Below are 21,929 nucleotides of genomic sequence, written 5' to 3'. Positions count from 1 at the left end.
AATCACGACCTTTTGACCTCCCGCCCCTCCCCTCCGTGGGAAACCCCCCGCGTGACGAATCGTATCCGGAGAAGGGGGGGCGAACCCCCCGCGTGACGAATTATTTCCCGAGAAAGGGGGGCGAACCCCGGAAGCGCGCCATCTGTTGCTAACCGTAACGAATTGCACCCCGAGAAAGGAGGGGTGAACCCGGAAGCGCGTCATCTGTTGTTGGGGGAAAAAAAAGTTTTTAGAGGGAGGGGGAAAACCTCCGGAAGCGCGTCATCTGTTGTTGGGAAAAAAAGTTTTTAGAGAGGGGGAAACCTCCGGAAGAGCGCCATCTGTTGGAGGGGAATAAAAAAGCAGAGAGAGGAGTCCGTCACAATTTCTAAGGCACAGACACAAGATGGATTTCCTTCTGCAGCCCCGCAGCGGTCCTGTGTCCGATGAGATCTGCTCTCCCAAAGAAGAAGGTTTTGAATATGACATATTCAAATACAGCATATTTACTATGGAAGGCATCGATCCGGACCTTATGACCCTACCGGAAATACTCCGGAAGTGTCTAGTCATTTTCAGACCTGTTGCATCATGTTCCCTAAGCACAGCGGTGATGCAGCAGATGATTCTGTGATGAAAAGAAGAACTTTCTATCCGCTTGTAACCTTTAAGATACACCATAGCTTGTGATGAAAAGAAGAACTTTCTATCCGCTTGTAACCTACAGGCTGCCTATGTGTAAAAAAAAAAATTGAATAAATATCGCTTAGTGAATACTACTTTTCCTTTTGAGAGTCCTTTTTTACAAGAGACTGAAAAAACAAACCAGCGACAGGTGATCTTGTTTCACACACACACACACACACACACACACACACACACACACACACACACACACACACACCCACCTCTGTGGGAAAGAGTCAACCATGAGCCGAGTTTTGTCAACAGCAATTGTCCATTTGGCAAAACAAATATCCGTCTCAAAGCCGTATTTTACCGTTGCAGAAAACAGACGGCGTTCGCAAGAAGGCCCCCCCCCCCCCCCACACACACACACACACACACACACACACACACACACACACCCACCCCCACCCCGCGGGCCAAGGAGGAGTGAGACGGCAGATATCAGTTTTTTTTTTTTTTTCTCAATGCTTATATCCTATAACACGCCCTCCAAAAAAAAATATTATTATTATTAAAACATCTATATGAGGTAGGTTTTACGCAACCTGCTCCTTGTCAGACCAAAGTAGAGAGTTTTTTTCTTCAATACTTTAACAATAAGTTTTCTCAATAGATAGAAAATGTTGATCCGCTGAGAAGTCAACATCCGATATTATCATTGCTTGTAACCCGGTTTCTTACATCTCCCCATAAAACTAGTCTTAGTGGAAAAAAAAAGCTCATATTCGAATAAGTTTATTAAAGCACCCCCCCTCTGTGGGAAAGAGTCAACCATGAGCCGAGTTTTGTCAACAGCAATTGTCCATTTGGTAAAACAAATATCCGTCTCAAAGTCGTATTTTACCGTTGCAGAAAACAGAAGGCACACACACACACACACACACACACACACACACCCACCCCCACCCCGCGGGGCAAGGAGGAGTTTTTTTTCTTCATTACTTTTTACAATAAGTTTTCTCAATAGATAGAAAATGATGACGCTGAGGAGTCAACATCCGATATTATCATTGCTTGTAACCCTGTTTCTTACATCTCCCCATAAAACTAGTCTTAGCGAGGAAAAAAAGCTCATATTCGAATAAGTTTATTCCCCTCTGTGGGAAAGAGTCAACCATGAGCCGAGTTTTGTCAACAGCAAGAACAAGGTCAGACAGCAATTGTCCATTTGGTAAAACAAATACCCGTCTCAAAGCCATATTTTACCGTTGCGGAATGGGGGAAAACAGACGGCGTTCGCAAGAAGCCAATCGAAAAAAAAAAACAGCCCACTCTAACTACCGGTATTGTCAAGAGAAAGATGCGAAAAACAGATGCTTCGCTAGACTAGGATAAAATGAGAGAAGAAGCGGAAGGGGAGTCGCTATCTGTGACAGTTCTACCAATCGCGAGGAAGAATCCGTGAATATTATGTCAGCATTCCGTTCAAACAACGCCGCCGATCAGAGGGCCATCTCGCCAGATCTGTTCATACCTCACCCCGGTAAGTTTTTTTTTCTTTACGACTTTAAATTATATATCAACAGAGATGTCAATAATTTGATTACTTTCTTTTAGATTTCTACATCAATGATTTCACGCAAGTGGACTACGGTACGTTTAAATAAGTATATACCATTTTTTAAATAAGTTTAGATAGACTTGATTTAACCATGCTCTGATACTTACAGAAACAATCGACAATGCAGTGAGTAACAGCAGAAATCCGGCCGTTTTCCGCGGCGAATTAGAAGCCATATCCCCCGCAGAACCTCCGCCGCCGCCGCGTCGAAGAGAAGACGGCACTATTTTCGTCTCCGCATACCGGGAGAACCGCGGAGAAAAAAGTTTTAAAATCGAAGGTAAACAATATGATGCATTATCAGCCATTTTGTTGAATAACAGGATGTGACGGAGTAATCCGAGTGTGCTATACCGCCCCTCCCGACCCGGAGCAGATTTTTAAAAAGTTTTGCTTTATTTCTCGACAGAGGTAACCGAGAATATACAGACCCCGCCGCAGCGAAAAGAAGAAGAAGAAGACGACGACGTTATTTTCGTCAACGCATACCGGGAGAACTGCAGGAAAATACCTTTTAAACCAAAAGGTAAACAATATGATGCAATATCCGTCATTTCGATAAATATCAGGATGTGACGGAGTAATCCGAGTGTGCTATACCGCCCCTCCCGACTTGGAGTGGTATAAAGTGAGCTAAAAAGTTTTTTTTATTAAATCTTTCTCTTTTTTGTTTTATTTCTCGGCAGCCGAGATTGCGGATTTACCTAACCAATCCCCCGCCGCTACAGACAATCGGGCGGAGGAGCGAGGTAAATAAAACGTTTTTTTTTCATTCTCAAAAAAATAGGAAGGATGAGATTGTTTTCTTAAATCTCTTCTGTTTTATTTTCCCCGACAGAGACCAATACAGAAAATCAGACTGAAGAAAATCAGGTTGAGGAGGAACCGTCCAGATCGCCTCCTCTCAGGAGAGTGAGAGCTCCTCTCGGAAGACTGAGAGGTAATTGACGGGGGGATGAATCGATCCTATTAAACTTCTCTGGTCTATAAAAAATGTAAGGTTTAAAAAATACTTTCTGTCTGTCTTTTCTTACAGCTCGACGGATGCTTCATAAGAAGAGAATCCTTGAAAAACTCGCTTTCATGTACGTCGCAACAGTTCGCACATATGCATCGATATACAGACACAAGGACCTGTAAAGTAAAAGCATGTAAAAGTCTGTGAATTAAGAAATAAAGAAAATCATGTCGGAAGAACACAGCATTCCTGAGGCTTTGTTGGAAGCCGTGGCAGAATTAAACAGAAACCATGAACATTTAGCCCCACCGTTAGAAAACAATATAGCCCCACCACCACCAAACGACCCACTACAACCTTTAGAAAACGCATTGCAGGTCCTCCTTCAAAACATTGAAAACGAACGGCTTGCCGGTCTACTGAACTTTGACCCTCTGCAGCCGATAGAAAATGCTCTTCAGCTCTACGACCGGCAGCAGGGGCAGGTGCAGCAGCAGGTGGAGCAGCATCATCAACAGCAGCCCAGGGAGGAGGAGGAGGAGGACCGGCCTGCGGAGCATCAACAAGGAGGAGGAGGATCTCGGGTACAGAACGATGCGGTGACTCGCCGCGAACATTTTAATAATTTCGAAATAAGGCGAGTATTTAACATTCCCTCTCCGGATGAAGCGAGCGACCTCGCTCAATTTTACCTCAACGTCAGGGATAATTTTGTAGATCTAGCGGATAGGGTCAGACCGGAAGTTAGTCGTAACGACCGGGTTCAACTGGAGATCATCAGCGAGCACGCGCGAAATCACTCTGTTTTTAACGTCGATGACGAAAGCGCTGAAAACATTGTACCGGTTTTTGAGGACCTGCTAGCCAGGCTGATACAATCAAACGGAGCGATCGTCGCAGGCTCTCCCCTAGAAATTGTTGTGCAAGTAATTAGAAATCCTAGAGGCGGTGGCAGTAATGACCCGCGTAAAAAGATTCACAAAATGTTAGACGATGAAATTCTAGTCAAAAAGCGACGCTGTCTGTACGTGGTAAAAAACAAAAACGATAATCTGTGTTTTGCCATCAACCTGATTCACCTCACTCAACCTCATTTCACAGATAAACAGGCCCTGGAACGCGGCAGAGAGCTGCAGCGTTTAGCGGGGTTGAGCGATCGCACTCAGGTAACTCTCACAGACATAGGTAAATTCGAACAAATACTAAAACGTAAAATCGTCGTGTTTTACCGCCCGCCCGAGGACAGAACTCTTTCATTAATCGAAACAGACTACCCGAACACGCCTCACCCGCTGTACTTATTCTTATTCCACCATCACTATTACGGGATAAAAAATCTAAAAACATTTTTAGGAATTCAGTACATTTGCGACGAATGTCACCGCGGGTATTATAAAAGAGAAGAACACTTTTGCCAAAACCGCTGCAACCTCTGTTTTGACCCCGCATGCCCCTCTCACTTTCTGGACTCTGTAATCTGTACGGATTGTAACAGATCATGTCGCACACGTGCGTGTTATTTAAAGCACAAACAACCTAGAATTCACTCCGGTTCAGACCTCAGCGTTTGTCAACAATTGTATAAATGTCCGGACTGCAAGCACCTCTCCCGTCGCGGAATGCACAGGTGCACAGCCGCCAGATGTAAAATCTGTCGCGCGGAGCTTCCTCCCGACAACGATCAACACCTGTGTTACATCCAACCTTTGAAACATGAAAACTCTGATAACGCTTCCATAATCTTTTATGACTTTGAAACCTTCCCAGACAGGGAGGGGGCGCACGTCCCTTACCTAGTGTGCACAAAATCTCTAGAAGGAGAAGAGTGGCACGCTTACGGTGTAGACTGTGTTGAAAAGTTTCTCCAAAGATACAGAAGGAAAAAATATAGAGAGACCACGTTCGTTGCGCACAACGCGAAAGGGTTTGACAGCTATTTAATTCTAAGCCACCTGGTGGGGGGTGGGATGACGCCCTCTCTCATCATGCAAGGCAGTAAAATTATATGTTTCACAGAATCCGATTTCCTTCTCAAATTCATAGACTCGCTTTCTTTTCTCACCATGCGTCTCAGCGCTATGCCCAAAGCTTTAGGCTTCGAGGACAAATCCAAGGGATTTTTTCCTCACAAATTCAGCTCGCGGGACCGCTTAAAATACTCGGGTCCGTACCCTCCTCCTTCAGATTACGGGGTGGAGCGCATGTCACCTCCCGAAAGGGCTGAGTTTTTGCGATGGCACTGCGAGGCCTCCCGGGGAGTGTTTAACTTTGAAAAAGAATCCCTGTATTACTGCCGAAACGACGTTAATATTCTGAGAGAGGCGTGCGTAAAGTTCAGAGACGGGTTTATAGGCGAAACTAAAGTAGACCCTTTCAGCTGCGTCACTATAGCTTCAGCCTGCATGAAAGTGTTTCTCACCAATTTCCTACCCGAAAACAGTCTGGCCATCCCCTCGCCCGACAACTACGGGCGCAGGTTCAAAGCCTATTCGCACGCGTCCATTCAGTGGCTGGAGTGGGTAGCTCACTCTCAGAAAATTCCCGTTCAACACGCTCTCACAACCGGCGGAGAGAAAAAAATAGGCCCGTACTTTGTCGACGGATACGCGCTGATTAACGGGGAAAAGTGGGTGTGGGAATTTCTGGGATGCTTTTATCACGGCTGTCCAAAATGCTACAGGCCTGAGGAAATCTGCCCTTTGACCCGCGCTCCTTACGGGGACCTGCACGCCTCTGCCGAGGCGAGGCTCCGGGAGCTGAGAAACGTTTACAGAGTCCGCACGGTCACTCTGTGGGAGCACGAATGGAACGAGATGAAAAAATCGAACGAGGAGGTTATAAATTTTATGCGGAACTACGAAGTCCCGGAACCTCTGTCTCCTCGCTCGGGGCTTTACGGAGGCCGCACTTCGGCCTTGAGACTGCGTTACAGCGCCTCGCCAGGAGAAAATGTGTATTACGTAGACGTCACATCCCTGTACCCTTACGTCAACGCCAAACGCGCTTACCCTCTGCATCACCCCCAAATCATCAGAGAGAATTTTGCAGACCCTCGCAGTTATTTCGGGCTGATCAGAGCCACCGTTTACCCGCCGCGCGGGCTCTATTTCCCCGTTCTACCGTACAAAACCCCCGGAGGTAAATTAATATTCTCCCTCTGTCGCACCTGCGCCGAGACCAATCAACAAAGCGGTCCGTGCCTTCATGACGACGAGGCCAGAGCTCTCACCGGGGTCTGGGTCACCGTCGAGTTTAACAAAGCCTTAGAATTAGGTTACAGAGTGGTTAAAATCACAGAGGTCTGGCACTTTGATAGTAGCAGCAGCGATATTTTCGCCGGCTATATTAACACTTTTCTCAAAGGTAAACAGGAAGCCTCCGGTTATCCTCCGGAAGCTCGCGACGAGGATGAGAGGAACAAATACGTGGAAGAGTACCACAGGCATCAGGGCATACGTTTAGACCCGTCAAAAATAGAGGTGAATCAGGCCAAAAGACAAGTTTCGAAATTGTGTCTCAACAGTTTCTGGGGAAAGTTTGCTCAGAGAGCCAACATGACTCAGACCGCTCTGGTCAGAAAGCCGAGTCAGTTTTTTAACTACGTCTTTTCAGGACAGTACGTCTTTAAACACGTCTCTTTTTTAAAGACCAAAAAACAGGAAGTGGCTTTAATTCAGTGGAGCTATAACGAGCGGTGCGTGATACCTCCCGGCGCTACCAATAACGTTTTTATTGCCGCTTTTACTACAGCCTACGCCCGCCTAAAACTCTACGAGTATTTAGAAAAATTGCAGCGTAGCGTTCTGTACACCGACACCGACTCTCTGATCTACGTAGTGAAAGAGGGGGAGGAACCTTTAGAGCTGGGTAACTATCTAGGGGATCTCACGGACGAATTAGACGGGGACACCATCCAGGAATTTGTCTCCGCGGGTCCAAAGAGTTACGCCTACCGGACCAGAAACAAAAAGAAAATGGTGGTAAAAATGAAAGGAATAACGCAGACGAGAGAATGTTGCGAACGTGTCAATTTCGACAGTATGAGCGGGTTGGTGGAAAGTTACCTTTCTGGTATGAAAGAGGCGGAGCTCCAGACCCCTCAGAACGGAATTCAGAGGGATAAGAGAGGCTTTGTGCTCAAAAACAGAACATTTCAGAAAAAGTTTCGCGTGGTTTACGACAAGAGACGTCTCTTTCCAGACGGTACAACTCTGCCTTTCGGGTACTAGTGTTTTTGTTTTCTTCTAAAAAAGAATGGAGGAAACTGATTTTGATCACAGACTGAAAGTGCCTTTTTCCTGTCTAGTTGTGGGTCCTAGCGGGTGTGGGAAAACTCATTTTGTAAAGTGTGTTTTGGAAAACTGTGAACGCGTCATGGATACTGTGCCCGCGAATATTGTGTGGATTTATACTTCTTTTCAACCCATGTATGAGGAGCTTTCAAAGACCAATAAAAACATTACATTTGTCGAGGGGCTGCCTGATTCTTTTGAAGATTTCCGAGACGTTCTGGTGGTGCTGGATGACGTCATCTTTCAGGCCTCGGATCACCAGGAAGTGGTTAAAATTTTCACTCAATACCGCCACCATAAAAACGTCTCGGTTATGATGCTGACCCAGAACGTTTTCCATCAAGGTAAATACAGCCGCACCATCAGCTTAAACTCCAATTATATGGTGTTGTTTAAAAACCCCAGAGACAAGCTGCAGATTGAGATTTTGGCCCGTCAGATTTTCCCTTCGCAAAAAACATTTTTCTCAGACAGTTTCAAAGACGCCACCGAGGAGTCCCACGGGTATTTAATCCTCGATCTCACTCCTTCGTGCCCAGAACGCTACAGAGTGCGCGCCGGTCTGCTTCCGGGGCAGTACCCCGTCATTTACCTGCCTAAACCCAAGTAGCCATGTCTCAGCGTATAAAAAGAAACGCAGTCTTACTGCAAGCTCTGTACCACGCGTCGCCGCAGAAACGCAAAGACATTCTCGCTCACAGCTCCCCGGATTTCCTCCAAGCGCTGTGCGAGATAGCTTTAAATCTTTTAAAGGGAAACATACCTCTTTCCGCTCCTCAATACCAAAAACTGAAACGCCAGAAAAAGATCATCAGGCTGCTGGCCGACAAGAAAACGAGTTTAAACCGTAAGCGTCAAGTTTTAAAGAAACAAACGGGCGGGTTTCTTTTCCCTCTGCTGTCCGCAGCCGTACCCATTCTGGGGAACCTGCTGGGAGGAATATTTCAAAAACGCTGAGATGTTTAAAAAAATGATTCTCGTTCCCTCTCACGAGTTGAAAAAACTGACCCGACCCACCGAGCCTACCGTCAGAGAAACTGCCAAAGACGATTTGGACGAAAAGATGAAAGCCATACTGGAGGATCCGCGGCTAAATTCGTATGAAAAAATCAAAAGATACGAGTCTCTGCTGCGGAGATATCTCACACTCTCTAAACAGGACCGGGACGAGGAGAGTAGGGTGACTTTCCAGCTCCCGCCAGAGGAGGCGCAGCAGCAGGTGCAACAGCAGCAGGTGCATCAGCAGGTGCAGCAACAAGTGCAGCGGCCCAGAGAGGAGGATGATGAAATGATGGAAGAAGTATTAAAATCCTTACCCCCTCGAGATCGCAAAAACGCCCGCTACATTATGCAGAAATTACCTGAGGGTGGAGGAGGATGGACAAAGAGGGGTGAATTTGTTTACAAGGGGGATGCGGTGCGGGGTTCGCACATGATCGATCTATTTAAAAACCTCTCCCTCTCTTTTAAAAGTAAAAACCAAACGCGACCGAAAGGATGGAACGCGTTTTTAACTACTTTGGTCGAAACAAACATACCCTCATCCTCAATACATAACCGTATAGCTCGCGACCAGTATGCGCGTCTTAAATCTGTGGAGGAGGAGGAGGGAGGACAGACACCTGCGCGAAGGGGGAGAAAACCTTCTCGGGTCAAAATAACGCTTTCCCCGACCTGGACCTCTATGTAAAATCAAATGTTTTTTTTTGTTTACAAATGAAATAAAAAAAAAACGCTGCAACAATCTTTTTTTTTGTTTACGTTTCTTTATTTGATACACACATCTTTAAACTTTTGTAAGGAGCACGCCCCGTGATGACCTCTGCGAGAGCGAGCGGGGCAGCGTCCTTTCAGAAAGTCAGACACCATGTCATCATTTTTAAACACATCGTTATAGTACAGAGAAAGTATTTTACCGACGGATAACCCCTGAGCCTTGTGACATAGATAAAAAATGCAATGTTGCCCGCAAACGACAGACATAGGGTGCTGAAGTTGACGATCGTGATAGAGTATTTTGTCAGAGCGGCCTTCCAGAAACTCTGAGATGACCGAGGGATAGTGAGCAAAGTCGGGAGGGAATCCGTAAGAGTCAAAAAAAGTGGAGGAGCCGTCCTTTTCCAGAGTCAGAGCCAACCAGTGTTCTCCCCTCAAGTGCGAGGGGTGAGTGTTTACTATAAAGTAGGCGGGGGGTTTAAAGTCGCGCCTCAAAAAGGCCAGCTGGTCCGAGGCCCAAACCCCGCAGAAAACGTCTCCCAAGGCGCGATGTAGAATGTGCTCCAGCTGAAGGTTATCCATGTGTGTATATTTTAGTAATAATCCACCAGCACCTGTCTTTTAGAGTCAATCTCCAGAATTGAGTCGTAGCAAGCGTACACTATGAGAGTTGTGGTCTGAGGTAGAGGAACTCTGAATCTCATCTCCAGCCTCAAATTCCCGTTGGAGACGGGAGACAGGGCGTCAGCATCCTCGCTGGGTTCCAGATTAAAGGCAAAAAGGGCGTACCCTTCATTAAATTCCCGGCGATCGATGCTCAGAGGTAAATCTTTGAGGTGTCTCCCCGTGGCGGAAAACATGTGATAAAACTCCCTGACCGAATTTCCGCGGTCAAACTGTGGCTGGAAAGCTTTGGCGGGCACCTGCCTGCCGTCCTGACACAACGCCAGATACTCTACATCGTTGTGTCTAAAGTTGAAAGGCGACAGATCCCTCCTCCCGGTGAAGGCGTCGTGATGAACCATGCCCAGGACCACGTATTTGGGCATGGCTCCCAGAAAGAGATTCTCTTGGTTGCAGATCCTGGAATTTTCAGGGATGGAGTAGGTTTTCACAGAAACGCGCGAAAGAGGATAGAGGGCGTTTCCTTTCATCAGGGCCGCGGCGTGCCCCAGCCTGACGGCCGGCGAGACAGTGACCTTTTTAACAAACAGAGAGGCCGAAGTTATTTTCAGAGCAAACTGCGAATCCCGAGTTCCCATCAGACTGAAGGCATCGCTGTTGCGTATCAATTTAATTCTCAAATCCACAGAGTTCAGCAGGAGCCTCTCGCAGAAGAAAATATCTGCGTGGAGGGGACCCAGCAGGTCCACTTCTCGCGACTCGGCCGTGAAAACGGCTCTCTGTTTTATCCCTCTGTTCGGCCCGTTGCTTATAACTATAGAATCCATGTCTCCAGCAGTGTCTTTGTAAAACAGACCGGCGCTGAATTGACTCTTTAGAGTGTCTTCTGAAAAGTTGAGCAGCGTCTCGATCATGGCCCTGTAAGGATGGGTGGCGCTGGACTGCGAAATCAATCGATCCCCCAGAATAACGTCGCACTGACTGAAAATTGTGTTGAGAGGATAATTGATGAGGGCTACCCCCGCATCGGGTGGGATGTTGCTCCCGTCCCTTTCCGTAATTTTCACTCTCAGATGGAGCATGGTGTCGTTCAGATCGAGATACTTTTCCCCGTCTCCGGGGATGAAAAATTCAATGGGTGAGTTGTCGTTCAAAGCAGAGAGGGGCTGACATTCTTGATATTTTTTATCCTCTATGGATAGCTGGGTCATGGGAGCCGAAAATAGATCCAGTTCGGCAAGGGTGCATTCGGCAGATTTCTTGTGTAAGAGAGACATTTTTTATTTATTTATTTTCTTCTAAAATATGTCAGAGCTCCTCTGGGGCTTCCTTCTCTTCCCGCTGCCAGCCTTAACTGATTTACTTTTTACTCCGACGCTTTTATTTTTAATCCGCTCGCCCGGAGGGCGTTTCCTCTTCCTGCGGGAGAGGACCATCATACCACCCGCCCCCTCCTGGCGAGGCTCTGTCAGCTTACCCATCACTCTTTTCACAGCGTCTGTAGCGATATTGGTTGCGGCCGTTTTCAGGTGAGGTTTAGCTACGGCGAACCCGGATTTGAAGAGAGGAGACACGAAACGAAACAGTCTGGAGAAGATGGATCCTATCCCTCTGCCGTACATCACGGGCGCTCCGTAAAAACCCGGAAGGGAACCTCCCACCTGCCCCTCATAATACCTCACAAAACGGTGGGGGTCCTGCGGAAGACGCGCAGCCATTGTCAAGCCGGTTTAAAGTGCAGCTTGACTATCGTTTTCCCGTAAACAAAATCCACGAATCTGTCGCGGTCCGTTTTAATTTCTACGCGTATGGTTTTAATGTATTTTTTAGAAACGCGTAAGTAATGGACCGTATTATGTCTGATGCTGATCACGTCTCCGTAATCGCCTTTCACGTTAAGGACGCTGAGCAACGGTGAGTAACTGTCACCGACCGGCTGGTACTGAACGATGTCGGTGTAGAGAAACAGGTTATATACGCCCGCGTTCATATCGCACGGATACGGAGTAGAGCGCTTTGACAGAGTCCACCACTCGTTCGTTTTCAATCCCAGCATGTAAGCCAGAGGAGGGAAGACCTTTATTTTATGGCTCCCGACTCCTTTGATATCCAGACGTTTGGTGACGTTGTTGAATGAAGCCTCGAAGGACGGGTCGTACTTTTGGATCGCTGGCACCAGGTGATCCAATAGATCTTTAACGCGTCCGTAATGACCTCCCCTGCCGAATTTTAAAATCACCAGGGGCTGATCTTCCTCCGTCGTCCGCATCAGCTCCAAGTAGGAGGCGTCCGGCGGTAGATTGTACCATGTGCGCGGATAAATGAATTCGCATAAGCCCACGCTCCATTCTCCGGTCAGCTCGAGGGGTTTGGCCAGATCCACCGTGTAGCAGCCGCTGGCGTTATCTTTAAATAAGCCCTTGCTGGCGTTGGAAGGCAGGGTCACGTAAAACCCTTCGGACTGCATGATGAATTTTAAAAAATGAGCCGAATGATGCGAGGGGTCTCTTTTTTTATACTCCTACCACTTCCGAGGCTTTCACCCAGCTGTTGAATTTATCCGGCCAGTTTTTCCACTTGACAAAAACCTGTTTTTCCCCTCTGACTGTGCGCCGCTTTAAAATCTTCTCCACATGAAACGCTTTGTCCTCGGTCAGTTTCACTTTCTGCAGCTCGGGCTCATAAAACGACCCATCAATGGGGTCCCCGTCATAATCTTGTAATTTATACACGGGTGGCGATCGGTGAAGGACCCTGATCACAGTAAAGATTTCGTCCGTGAAACTCTGTTCGTATTTTTTATCAAATACTCCTCTCAATTTGGATATCCTCACCAGATCCGCCTTCTTAAATTTCAACTTTATTTTAGGACGGGCGGGTGTGTTTCCATACAAGTTGCGAAACACCTGATCCGCGTTCTCGGGGCGCACCTCGGCAGGTGCCATTTTAATGCTGCTGTGATAACTGCGGTTATATCCTTCTAACAGGTCGGGCAACACCTCCAGATAGCGTCTGGTATTGTGCGCGGTGAAATATCTCCACATCCTCGTTTTCAGAGTGCGGTTAAATCTCTCCACCACCGAGGCCTTTAGGTCGCTGGCGGTAGCAAAATGGGAGATGTTGTGATTTTTCATCAGAGCTTGAAAACTCTTGTTGAAAAACTCTTTTCCCGCATCGGTCTGTAAATTTTCCGGTATTTCACTCTCTCTCAACACAGATTCGAAAGCTTCAGTCACTTCAGAACCCGTCTTCTTTTTCAGGGGGCGGGCGTAAGCCTTTTTTGAAAATACGTCTATGACGGTTAATAAATAATTGAATCCGTCGTTGTATTCAGACAGCTGTCTCATGTCGCACAGGTCGGCCTGAAGCTGCTTCAGGGGTTTGGTCACAAACACTCTATTTCTCTTAAATCTTACTCGCGCCGGCTTGTGCAGAGTATAGGCGTCCTGCTCGGATAAAAAATTCTGCACCTTGCGGATATCTACTTTTTTACCAGTTTCATCTTCTAAAGCGCGTCGAAGTCTATTTACTCCTCCGAAACTACCTGGGTGATGCGGGTCATAATACACTTTTTTCATCTCACTTTTCTCGGCCATCTCGTCTTCTGATAAAAAGCTCGTCTGCGTTATAACGTCGCAGGAGTCGGCTTTTATTATTTTATTCAAAAACCAGAGATGAATGTTTTTTTATTTATTTATTTTTTATTTTTTTTTTTGAAACCAGAGGGCTTAATGTGTAGAAAACAGGAATACAATATTCAAAAACCAGAGATGAATGCTTTTTAAATATTTTTTATTCAAAACCAGAGGGTTTAAACATGCAAAAAAACAGGAATACATTTTTATTCAAAAACCCTGAGATAAAACACACTTATAGAATACAAGTAAGTTACAAAAAAACAGGAATACACTTTTATTCAAAACCCTGAGATAAAACACAGTTATAGAATACAACAACTCTTTTTTTTTTTTTTTTTTTTTTTTTTAATTCAAAACCAGAAGGTTTAACATGCGAAAAAACAGGAATACATTTTTATTCAAAACCCTGAGATAAAACACAGTTATAGAATACAACAACTCTTTCTTTTTTTTTTTTTTTTTAAAAAAACATGAGGTAAACATGTTAAAAGGTTACAAACAGAATACTTTTTTTTTTTAAAGCATACACGATTAAAAACGAGGTAGTTTTTTTTTTTTTTTTTTTTTAAAAAGAAACAGAATACATGATTAAAATAAAGCAGAATTAAAAAACGAGGTAGTTTTTTAAAAAGAAACAGAGTACACTTTTATTCAAAACCCTGAGATAAAACACAGTTATAGAGTCAAACGGTTACAAAAACTCTTTTTTTTTTTTTTTAAAAACATGAGGTAAACATGATAAAAGGTTACAAACAAACAGGATACTTTTTTTTTTTAAAGCATACACGATTAAAAAATGAGGTAGGATTTTAAAAAAACAGAATACACGATTAAAAACGAGGTAGTTTTTTTTTGTTTTTTGTTTTTTTAAAAAGAAACAGAATACATGGTTTAAAAAAACAAGGTTAAATATAGGAAGCATGCAGGATAAGAATCAGCAACCTTTGTAAAACTCCGTAACCAAACGGAGTTCCCCGATTTTAACCACATCTTGCCCCACCAAATTGTCATAAGCGTCTGTGATGGCGTCAAAGACTTTCCTCACCGATTTCAGCTCATGAAGCAAGGTCTCCGCAACCATCCCGACTTTAACATCCTCAGTCTTGATGTTGCGAGCAATCAGCAGACGTTGAATTGAAGGGACAAAGCGAGGAGTGAGCAGTTTCTTTCTGATGTTATAGTAATTGTCGGAATAAAAATCATCCTCCAGAATTTGCAGGCACTCGTGTTGTCTCTGGCTGGGATGGTCTATCTTACATCCATTACATTCGTCGGTGCGGTGCTTGTTTATCACCAAGTTGACCAGATGATACACGGCTGTTTTCACAGTGTCGATGAATAAAGAAGACGCCCAGCCGTCCATCTCGTCGGTATGCTGCTGCTGCCGCTGCCGCCTCTGGCGCTTCAGAGGCCAGTAACCGGGAGTGTCGGGTACCAGCTCGCCCTCGTCAGAAAAACAATCGGTGGAGCCGGTCTCCTCATCGCGAAGCAGGGGTGCAGAGTCCATCTCTCTCTCAGAGCTAAAAAAGGCTTTTTTGATCGGACTTTTAAAACAGAAGGAAGGGGGCGTGGTCCGGGAGGGGCGGGGATTTTCAGAAGTTGAGACATTTCCTTACTCCTACGGCATCCCTCCAGCAGCGGCAAGTTTGAAAAAGAATTGTAATATCCTTCCTCACTTGCAGCATTCTTACGACCCACTCTTTGGCTGGTATAACCATCATGCTGCGAAATAATCCGCAGTCGGAGCTGAATTTTTCCAAGACAAAAATGTCAGGGGCATCAGACTCGTCAGTCGAACGCAGACTCGCTCTCATTCTCCATCTCCCCGTGGCTGTGGTTCCTGAAGACCAGACGGTTGACAAGATTGTTTTAGTCTTGATCAGTTGCTCATCATTGAAGCGTATGCCTCCGTTCCGCGGCGGGGGAGGGGGAATAGCTTCTATTTCTTCTTCCGTAGCTTTTTCTGGAGCCGGGGGAATGTTTTCTTTATTCTCAGCGGTTGCTTTCTCCTCTTTTATTTCTGGAGCTGGGGGAATGTTTTCTTTATTCTCAGGGGCTGCTTTCTCCTCTTTTGTTTCTGGAGCTGGGGGCTCATCATCTTCTTCTAGAAGTTTTTCAGCCAGGGGCTCATCATCTTCTTCTTCTTCTTCTTCTTCTGTGTCGAGAGGATGATCATCATCATCATCATCAGCTGATTCATCAGGGGAGGAAACATCCTCTACAGAGGGGGTCTTTTCTTTATCCTCATCATTCTCAACAGCAGTATCCGCTTTTTCATCAGAGGAGACAGAAGGAGGGGAAGGAGGATCTTTTTCATCAACAACTGCATCATGCTCTTCTTCATCATTGGAGCCGGAAGGAGAAGGAGGAGGAGGGGGAGGAGAATCTACCTCTCTCCGGGGTCTTTTAGCGGCAACATCTTCCTCTTCAGGAATGGGAAAATCCTCATTTGCCTCTCCGATAGCCATCGCAACAAGCAGCTTCAGCACGGCCCAGTCACTGGGAGTCAGCTTCACAATGGTGCTCGATTCCGTCAAGCTTTCTCCTTCGTTCAACTGATAAAACCAGACCTCCCCCGACTCATATTTGAATATGTAGCCCCACTTTCCACAACCCTCAGCAGGCAGAGTCCATTCTCCTCGCAAGTTTCTCGGTGCTGGAATTTGGCTGCGGAACATGAAGACGTTCTTACTTCTTCCTTCTTTCCGCGGAGTGTCGGTTGCTTCGGGTCTGGTACTGTAGATAGAGACCGGCGTATCGCTGATAATCGACGAGGCCCACTCGCTGCTGCTGCCGCCCATGCTCGAGGAGGGTTCTGCGGGAGAGCAGATTTCTTCACCGTCCAAGTAAACAGGACCGCTGGAGGGCTGCAGAAGGAAAGAATCCATCTTGTGTGTGAGACTTAGAAATTGTGACGGGGCTCCACCTCTCTGGTTTTTATTCTCCTCCCTCGCTGCAGTCCCTCCCACTAAAAACTTTTTTTCCCAACAACAGATGGCGCTCTTCCGGGGGCTCACCCCTCCTTTTTCAGGATGCGATTCGACACGGTTAGCAACAGATGGAGCGCTTCCGGGCTTCGCCCCCCTTTCTCGGGATATAATTCGTCACGCGGGGGGTTTCCCACCCCCCTTTCTCCGGATGCGATTCGTCACGCGGGGGGTTTCCCACGGAGGGGAGGGGCGGGAGGTCAAAAGGTCGTGATTAGGGCCATCAATCACTTCGGATCAAATTTTGTCATAAGCTGTATGGGATTAACTCTCTAATCTCTCTTTTAGATGAAATGTTAAAATAATTCAAAATTTTGTATTTTTTGATGAAGAGTGATCACACTGAAATGGCACCGAATAGTAGGAATGACTCATATACACAACTCATACAAGGTGGTAATTTATTTATTTTTTTCCAGACTACAACTTACTATCACCCAGCAAAGCAATCCAAACATGTTCTAATAATATATTTACTTTGCAGGATGTGTTGGTGAAACTGTATAAGACAGCAGTGACTAAGAGGCTGCCAGACTCTTCGTCAGTAATCAAACATCCAAATTCAGAAGACAGACCAAAGTGCCAAAGATAGCATGGAATAAAGCACAAATCCCTTCAGACAACTGCATTCTTTCCTTCATCAAACAGCAACTACTGTAAACCTTTTGGTTCTTTCTGAAAGACCAAACTACATCCACATATTCTCTGTTTGTGTTTTAGATGAGTAAAGGCCTTTGGCTGTTTATTATGTACTAAACCTACAGTATGAATAGCCTTGTTTGATAATTTTCAGGTGGTGTTAAATTATTTGAAGAGGAATCTTTCTACTTCACTTCATATAGTTGTTTGCTTCTTTACACCCTTGAGGTGTACTTCTCTTTCTTTGATAGAGGTTCTAAGCTGTGGTCTTTATGTGGTTCTGACCTGATAATTTGAATTGATTCACTGTGACACTTTTGACATTTCCAAGCTACTGATCCTCTCTGAACCATGCTGATCTGTTGTCAATGAAAAAGCAGATGGGAGAGCAGTGAGTCTGGTAATTCTCGGCGTGAAAATACCAGTTTCTCTCTGAAGTCAGACCTTGGCAAAATCGATCTGTTTCTCAGCATGGATGGCACTGCAGCAGTGTGTTCCCCAATCTCATATTCATTATTTAATTTAACCTGACTTAAAGACATTTCCTGACATTTTACTCTGATCCATGTCATTATCTGGCTTTTTTCACATGGTGGTTAAAAAAAAAGGTCATTAGAATTCAGTGTATAATTTCAGTGTTGAGTCTCACCACTGAAGAAATAATATATGACATTACAGGTTTTACTGAAGGTTATAATTTATGAGCTGATACAGTTTATCAGTGCCCTCAAGATTTGAAGATACCAGTCTAATTTCCTGTGCCTCTGCTGGCTAATTATATTATATAATTATATCCTACTTTTGCATCGCTATCTAGGGAAATTAAAGCAGTTATGTACATAAAGTTTAAATTACTCATGCAAACTCTAAAGTTAAACTTTACTCTGTCAAGGTATCAGAAGACAGGAAAGGCAAGCTGACACCAAGAGGGGCAGGGATAGCTCAGTAGGTAGAGTTGTTGCCTATGATCGGAAGGTCGGGGGTTTGAGTCCACTGAACGGCTACCCTGATAACCCCTGAGCAAGTTACCGTCCCTACACAGTGCTCCCCGGGTGCTGCATTGGTGGCTTCCCACTGCTTTACTGGGTGAATGGGTTAAATGCAGAGTAGTAATTTCCCTATGGGGACTAGCACATACACATTATTATTAAGAGTAACAACTTTTACATACTTACACATCTTCCATAACTACCAGTACTCAGGGTTCTATCTACTGACCCACTTCATCAAAGTGAAAGCCTGTTTGACCTGATTATCTGAAAGTAATCTAAACAGAGCTTTGTTTTGCTTCCACCAAGTGGACAACCCCACATGTTCTAGTTGCAGGCTGTCAAACAATGGAGTTTTGCTAAAGCCACTGGATGTAAGTTTTCAGTCTCTAAGCCCGACGAACTCATTTTTTTAGGCTGAATGATAAATAGACTAATGCTTAGTGTTCTACACTAGAACACTCAAAGCGCTTTATACAACTCGCCTAAATCATCCATTCATCTTCCTTTTCTTAGCCTAAGTGCTTGTCTGTCAGTCAGTCAGTCAGTCAGGGCTCAAAATACCAACCTTCTGATTAGACGATGACCTGCTCTACCTCCTGAGTTACAGCCAGCCCTGTTGCACAGACCTAGAGACAAAAATGTGTGTTCACTAGTTGGTTGCTGGTTTGCCTGTGCAGTGGTTTGCTGGCTGTCACTTAGCGACAGCAAGCAACGTCCTGCAACCATTTACGAACCAGCAAGGGAGACCAGTGGTTACCATGGGCTTAGCAACTGATTTAACAGAGACTGCCAGCAGCCTATATCAACCAGGTATCAAGCAGATGATAGGTTCAGAATACTAACTTTTCCCACCCTAACCAAGTATGTTTTAGTGCTTAAAAATAACCAGAACCTTTTAATGCCTAAACCTAACCAGGTGAATTTCCATGCATAAACCGAACCAGAGAGTTAAAGTGAATCTAAAATCTAGAAAAGAAATTGCAGTGCAGGTGGTTAAAAAAAACAAACAAACCAAGTGTAGCACAGGTTCAAATGGGACAAGAACCAATGTCTTCCAGCTGGTAACCTTTCATGACTGCCCTGTCTGTGACTACTTAAAGAGGATTCTGTAGGGTTCCATGTCCAGTTTTGCCATCAATAATCTTTTCAATATGAGAACAAACTTCTACAACCTCTACATCCTCATCTGCCATAAACAGAGTCTACAGGAAGATAGTGATGAGCCCCAGGCGTTAGTTTAGTACGCTGAGTGTCACCACCAGTCAATCTGGGCGTTTTTATTTTTGTTTTATCTCATGTAGTCCAGACATGCCATGTGTCATAGCTCTCACAGCAAAAGGAGGAAGTGTGAGAGCAGTTTCTGTCCATCTTATAAACAGGAGAGCACCAAGAAATGGAGTGATGCTCTTTCTCTCTCAGCCACTGCTTAATAGTACTTGAAACTGCTCAGTGACCAGTTTGGAGGCTCCCAGCTGCAACTGAGCTGCTGCAAATCTACAAATGTCAAGCACAGCATGGCTCACCCACATGCCAAAAACAAGTAAATAAAATAAACCCTCCCTTTACCACTGAAGTTTAAATGAGCATTTTAGGGAAGCAGTTTACTGTACAAAAATGTTTAAAATTGTTAAAATTTCCACTTCAGGAAGTGAAAAACTATGTTTAGAGCCTGTTACAAAAATCATTTTTAATAACTTCATTTTGAAGTTTATTGAAACTATCTGAAAAATGGTTTGCTGTCTGATATAAACCACTGCATAGGTTTATGCTTCAGTTATTTTGGGTTAAATTCAAAGCATGTTATTAATCTGGTGCTCAGGATTAACTCAACTGTGTCTGTCTCAGGTTATAAATGCAGCTTGCTAATCAACTTTGCTGTCTGATAATTGAGCATGTGCTCATCCAAATATGGTTGCTTTAGTCTCAAAAACATCAACATAGTGGTGGCCAAAACATCAGTGGGGAGGCATTGTCAGGCGTTGTGTGGAGGCGAGGAAGAAGGAACCCAAACGCAGGACTGGCAGGTAGGTGAAGGTTTATTATAGGGAGTGGGTGAACGGACACTGACTGGCTAGACAACTGAACGGCTGACTGAACTGAGGGAACACACGGGAAGGACAACGTAACATCAGACGTACATCAATGACACGACAAAGAACTGGTGAAACCGAGGAACTAAATACACAGGTTGAATGATGACAGTGATTGGAAACAGGCGAGTACAGGGCTGAACATAATCTGACTAATGACACGGGGGACAAGCTGACACGGGGAAAAGACAGGAAGTGAGAACATTAATGTGGCGAACTAAACTGAACATGAACAAACTGAAATCACTGGGTCAACGACCCAGGAACCCTGACAGTACCCCCCCCCCCCTCCAAAGGCCGGCACCCGACGGCCGAAAGAAAGAAAAACCAGACCAGGGCGGGCGGAGACAGTTCAGGCGGGCGGCCACGTGGACACAGTTCGGGAGGCCGGCCGTGCGGAAGGCAACGGCGGCCACTCAGGCGAAGGCGGTCCGGGGGCCGGCCGTGCGGAAGGCAACGGCGGCCACTCAGGCAAAGGCGGTCCGGGGGCCGGCCGTGCGGAAGGCAACGGCGGCCACTCAGGCAAAGGCGGTCCGGGGGCCGGCCGCGCGGAAGGCAGCGGCGGCGGCGAAGGAGACGACAGAGCAGTTCAGGGGGCCGGCCGCGCGGAAGGCAGCGGCGGCGAAGGAGACGACGGAGCAGTTCAGGGGGCCGGCCGCGCGGAAGGCGGCGGCGGCAAAGGAGACGGAGCAGTTCAGGGGGCCGGCCGCGCGGGAGGCAGCGGCGGCGGCGAAGGAGACGACGGAGCAGTTCAGGGGGCCGGCCGCGCGGAAGGCAGCGGCGGCGGCGGCGAAGGAGACGACGGAGCAGTTCAGGGGGCCGGCCGCGCGGAAGGCAACGGCGGCTCTCCGGTGTTAGGCGTGCCAGCCATGGCCCGGTGGGCGCAGGACCAGACGAGGCAGGACCAGACGAGGCAGGACCAGACGAGGCAGGACCAGACGATGGCGATGCGGGGGCCGGACCAGGCGTCGCTGCAGAGGCTGAGGCTGGACCAGGCGACGGCGAAGCAGGAGCTGAGGCTGAGGCCGGACCAGGCGAAGCAGAGGCCGACGCCGGACCCCGCAGAGTGAGCTAGTGAAGGGGACAACAGTGCAGCCTGGGCTAATAAAGCTGGTGCCTGAGCAGGGGACACCTCAGCTAGCCTAACCAGTGATACTGCGAGGGCGTGAAAAGCTGGATCAGGAGGTGGATGAAGGGGTGAAGTAGTAGGTGGACCGGTTAGCTCTTCTGTGCCTCCAGAGCGTGAGGGCACTGGCTGGAGAGCCTCAGCTGAGTCTCTAGGGGGGTCAGGCTGGATCCTGGCCGTCCTCAGCCTAGGCGCTGGGACAGGCACGGGAGGTGGCTGGACACCAGTCACCCCCACTCGAGAAACAGAAGCGGGTGTGGCGGTAGACTGGGTCGCAGCTGCCCTCCTCCTGGGAGCTGGCACTGGTGTGGGGGTAGACTGACTGACGGGAGTGGAGATAATGACTGGGTGTGTGATGTTAGCAGGTTTATTGGGGATTGTTCTGGTTTTCCTGCCACCACTATTTACAGTCTTTGGGAGAGCAGAGCAGAACAAATCTTCCCAGTCCACAGAATCCTCCAGGAGGGAAACATCCCACGAATCAGAGATGGGGTTATTGTGCGTTTTGAGTGAATAATCAGATGGTGAGTGCGAAAAACAGTCACTGGAGCTCACCATCGGGAGTGGCTGAAAGTAGTCCGTTCTATGGCGGCGTGTGCGCCGCTTTCCCCGGGAAGAGGAAGCGGCCGGGGTAAAC

At 46.5% G+C, this 21,929-nt stretch overlaps 1 protein-coding gene across 1 annotated transcript; it reads right to left on the bottom strand.

The window, feature by feature from the left end:
• Positions 1–9,789: 9,789 nt before the first annotated feature.
• LOC146638310 (uncharacterized protein F54H12.2-like) lies at positions 9,790–11,031 on the bottom strand. The gene has a single exon (XM_085363787.1). The coding sequence runs from the start codon at positions 11,029–11,031 to the stop codon at positions 9,790–9,792; it is 1,242 nt and encodes a 413-aa protein (XP_085219913.1).
• Between the last annotated feature and the right edge of the window lie 10,898 nt (positions 11,032–21,929).

Source organism: Diplotaxodon limnothrissa, linkage group LG2 (assembly GCF_057381915.1).
Source record: "Diplotaxodon limnothrissa isolate DT_005_m linkage group LG2, D_limnothrissa_male_GT1.1, whole genome shotgun sequence".
NCBI classification, from domain to species: Eukaryota; Metazoa; Chordata; class Actinopteri; order Cichliformes; family Cichlidae; genus Diplotaxodon; species Diplotaxodon limnothrissa.
Note: the sequence above shows the minus strand (reverse complement) of the source record. Positions and strands in the feature narration are given on the sequence as shown.

What these genes read in the sequence shown, in the direction of transcription:
- LOC146638310 (XM_085363787.1), bottom strand. Translation starts at nt 11,031, where the DNA reads ATGACCCAGCTATCCATAGAGGATAAAAAATATCAAGAATGTCAGCCC.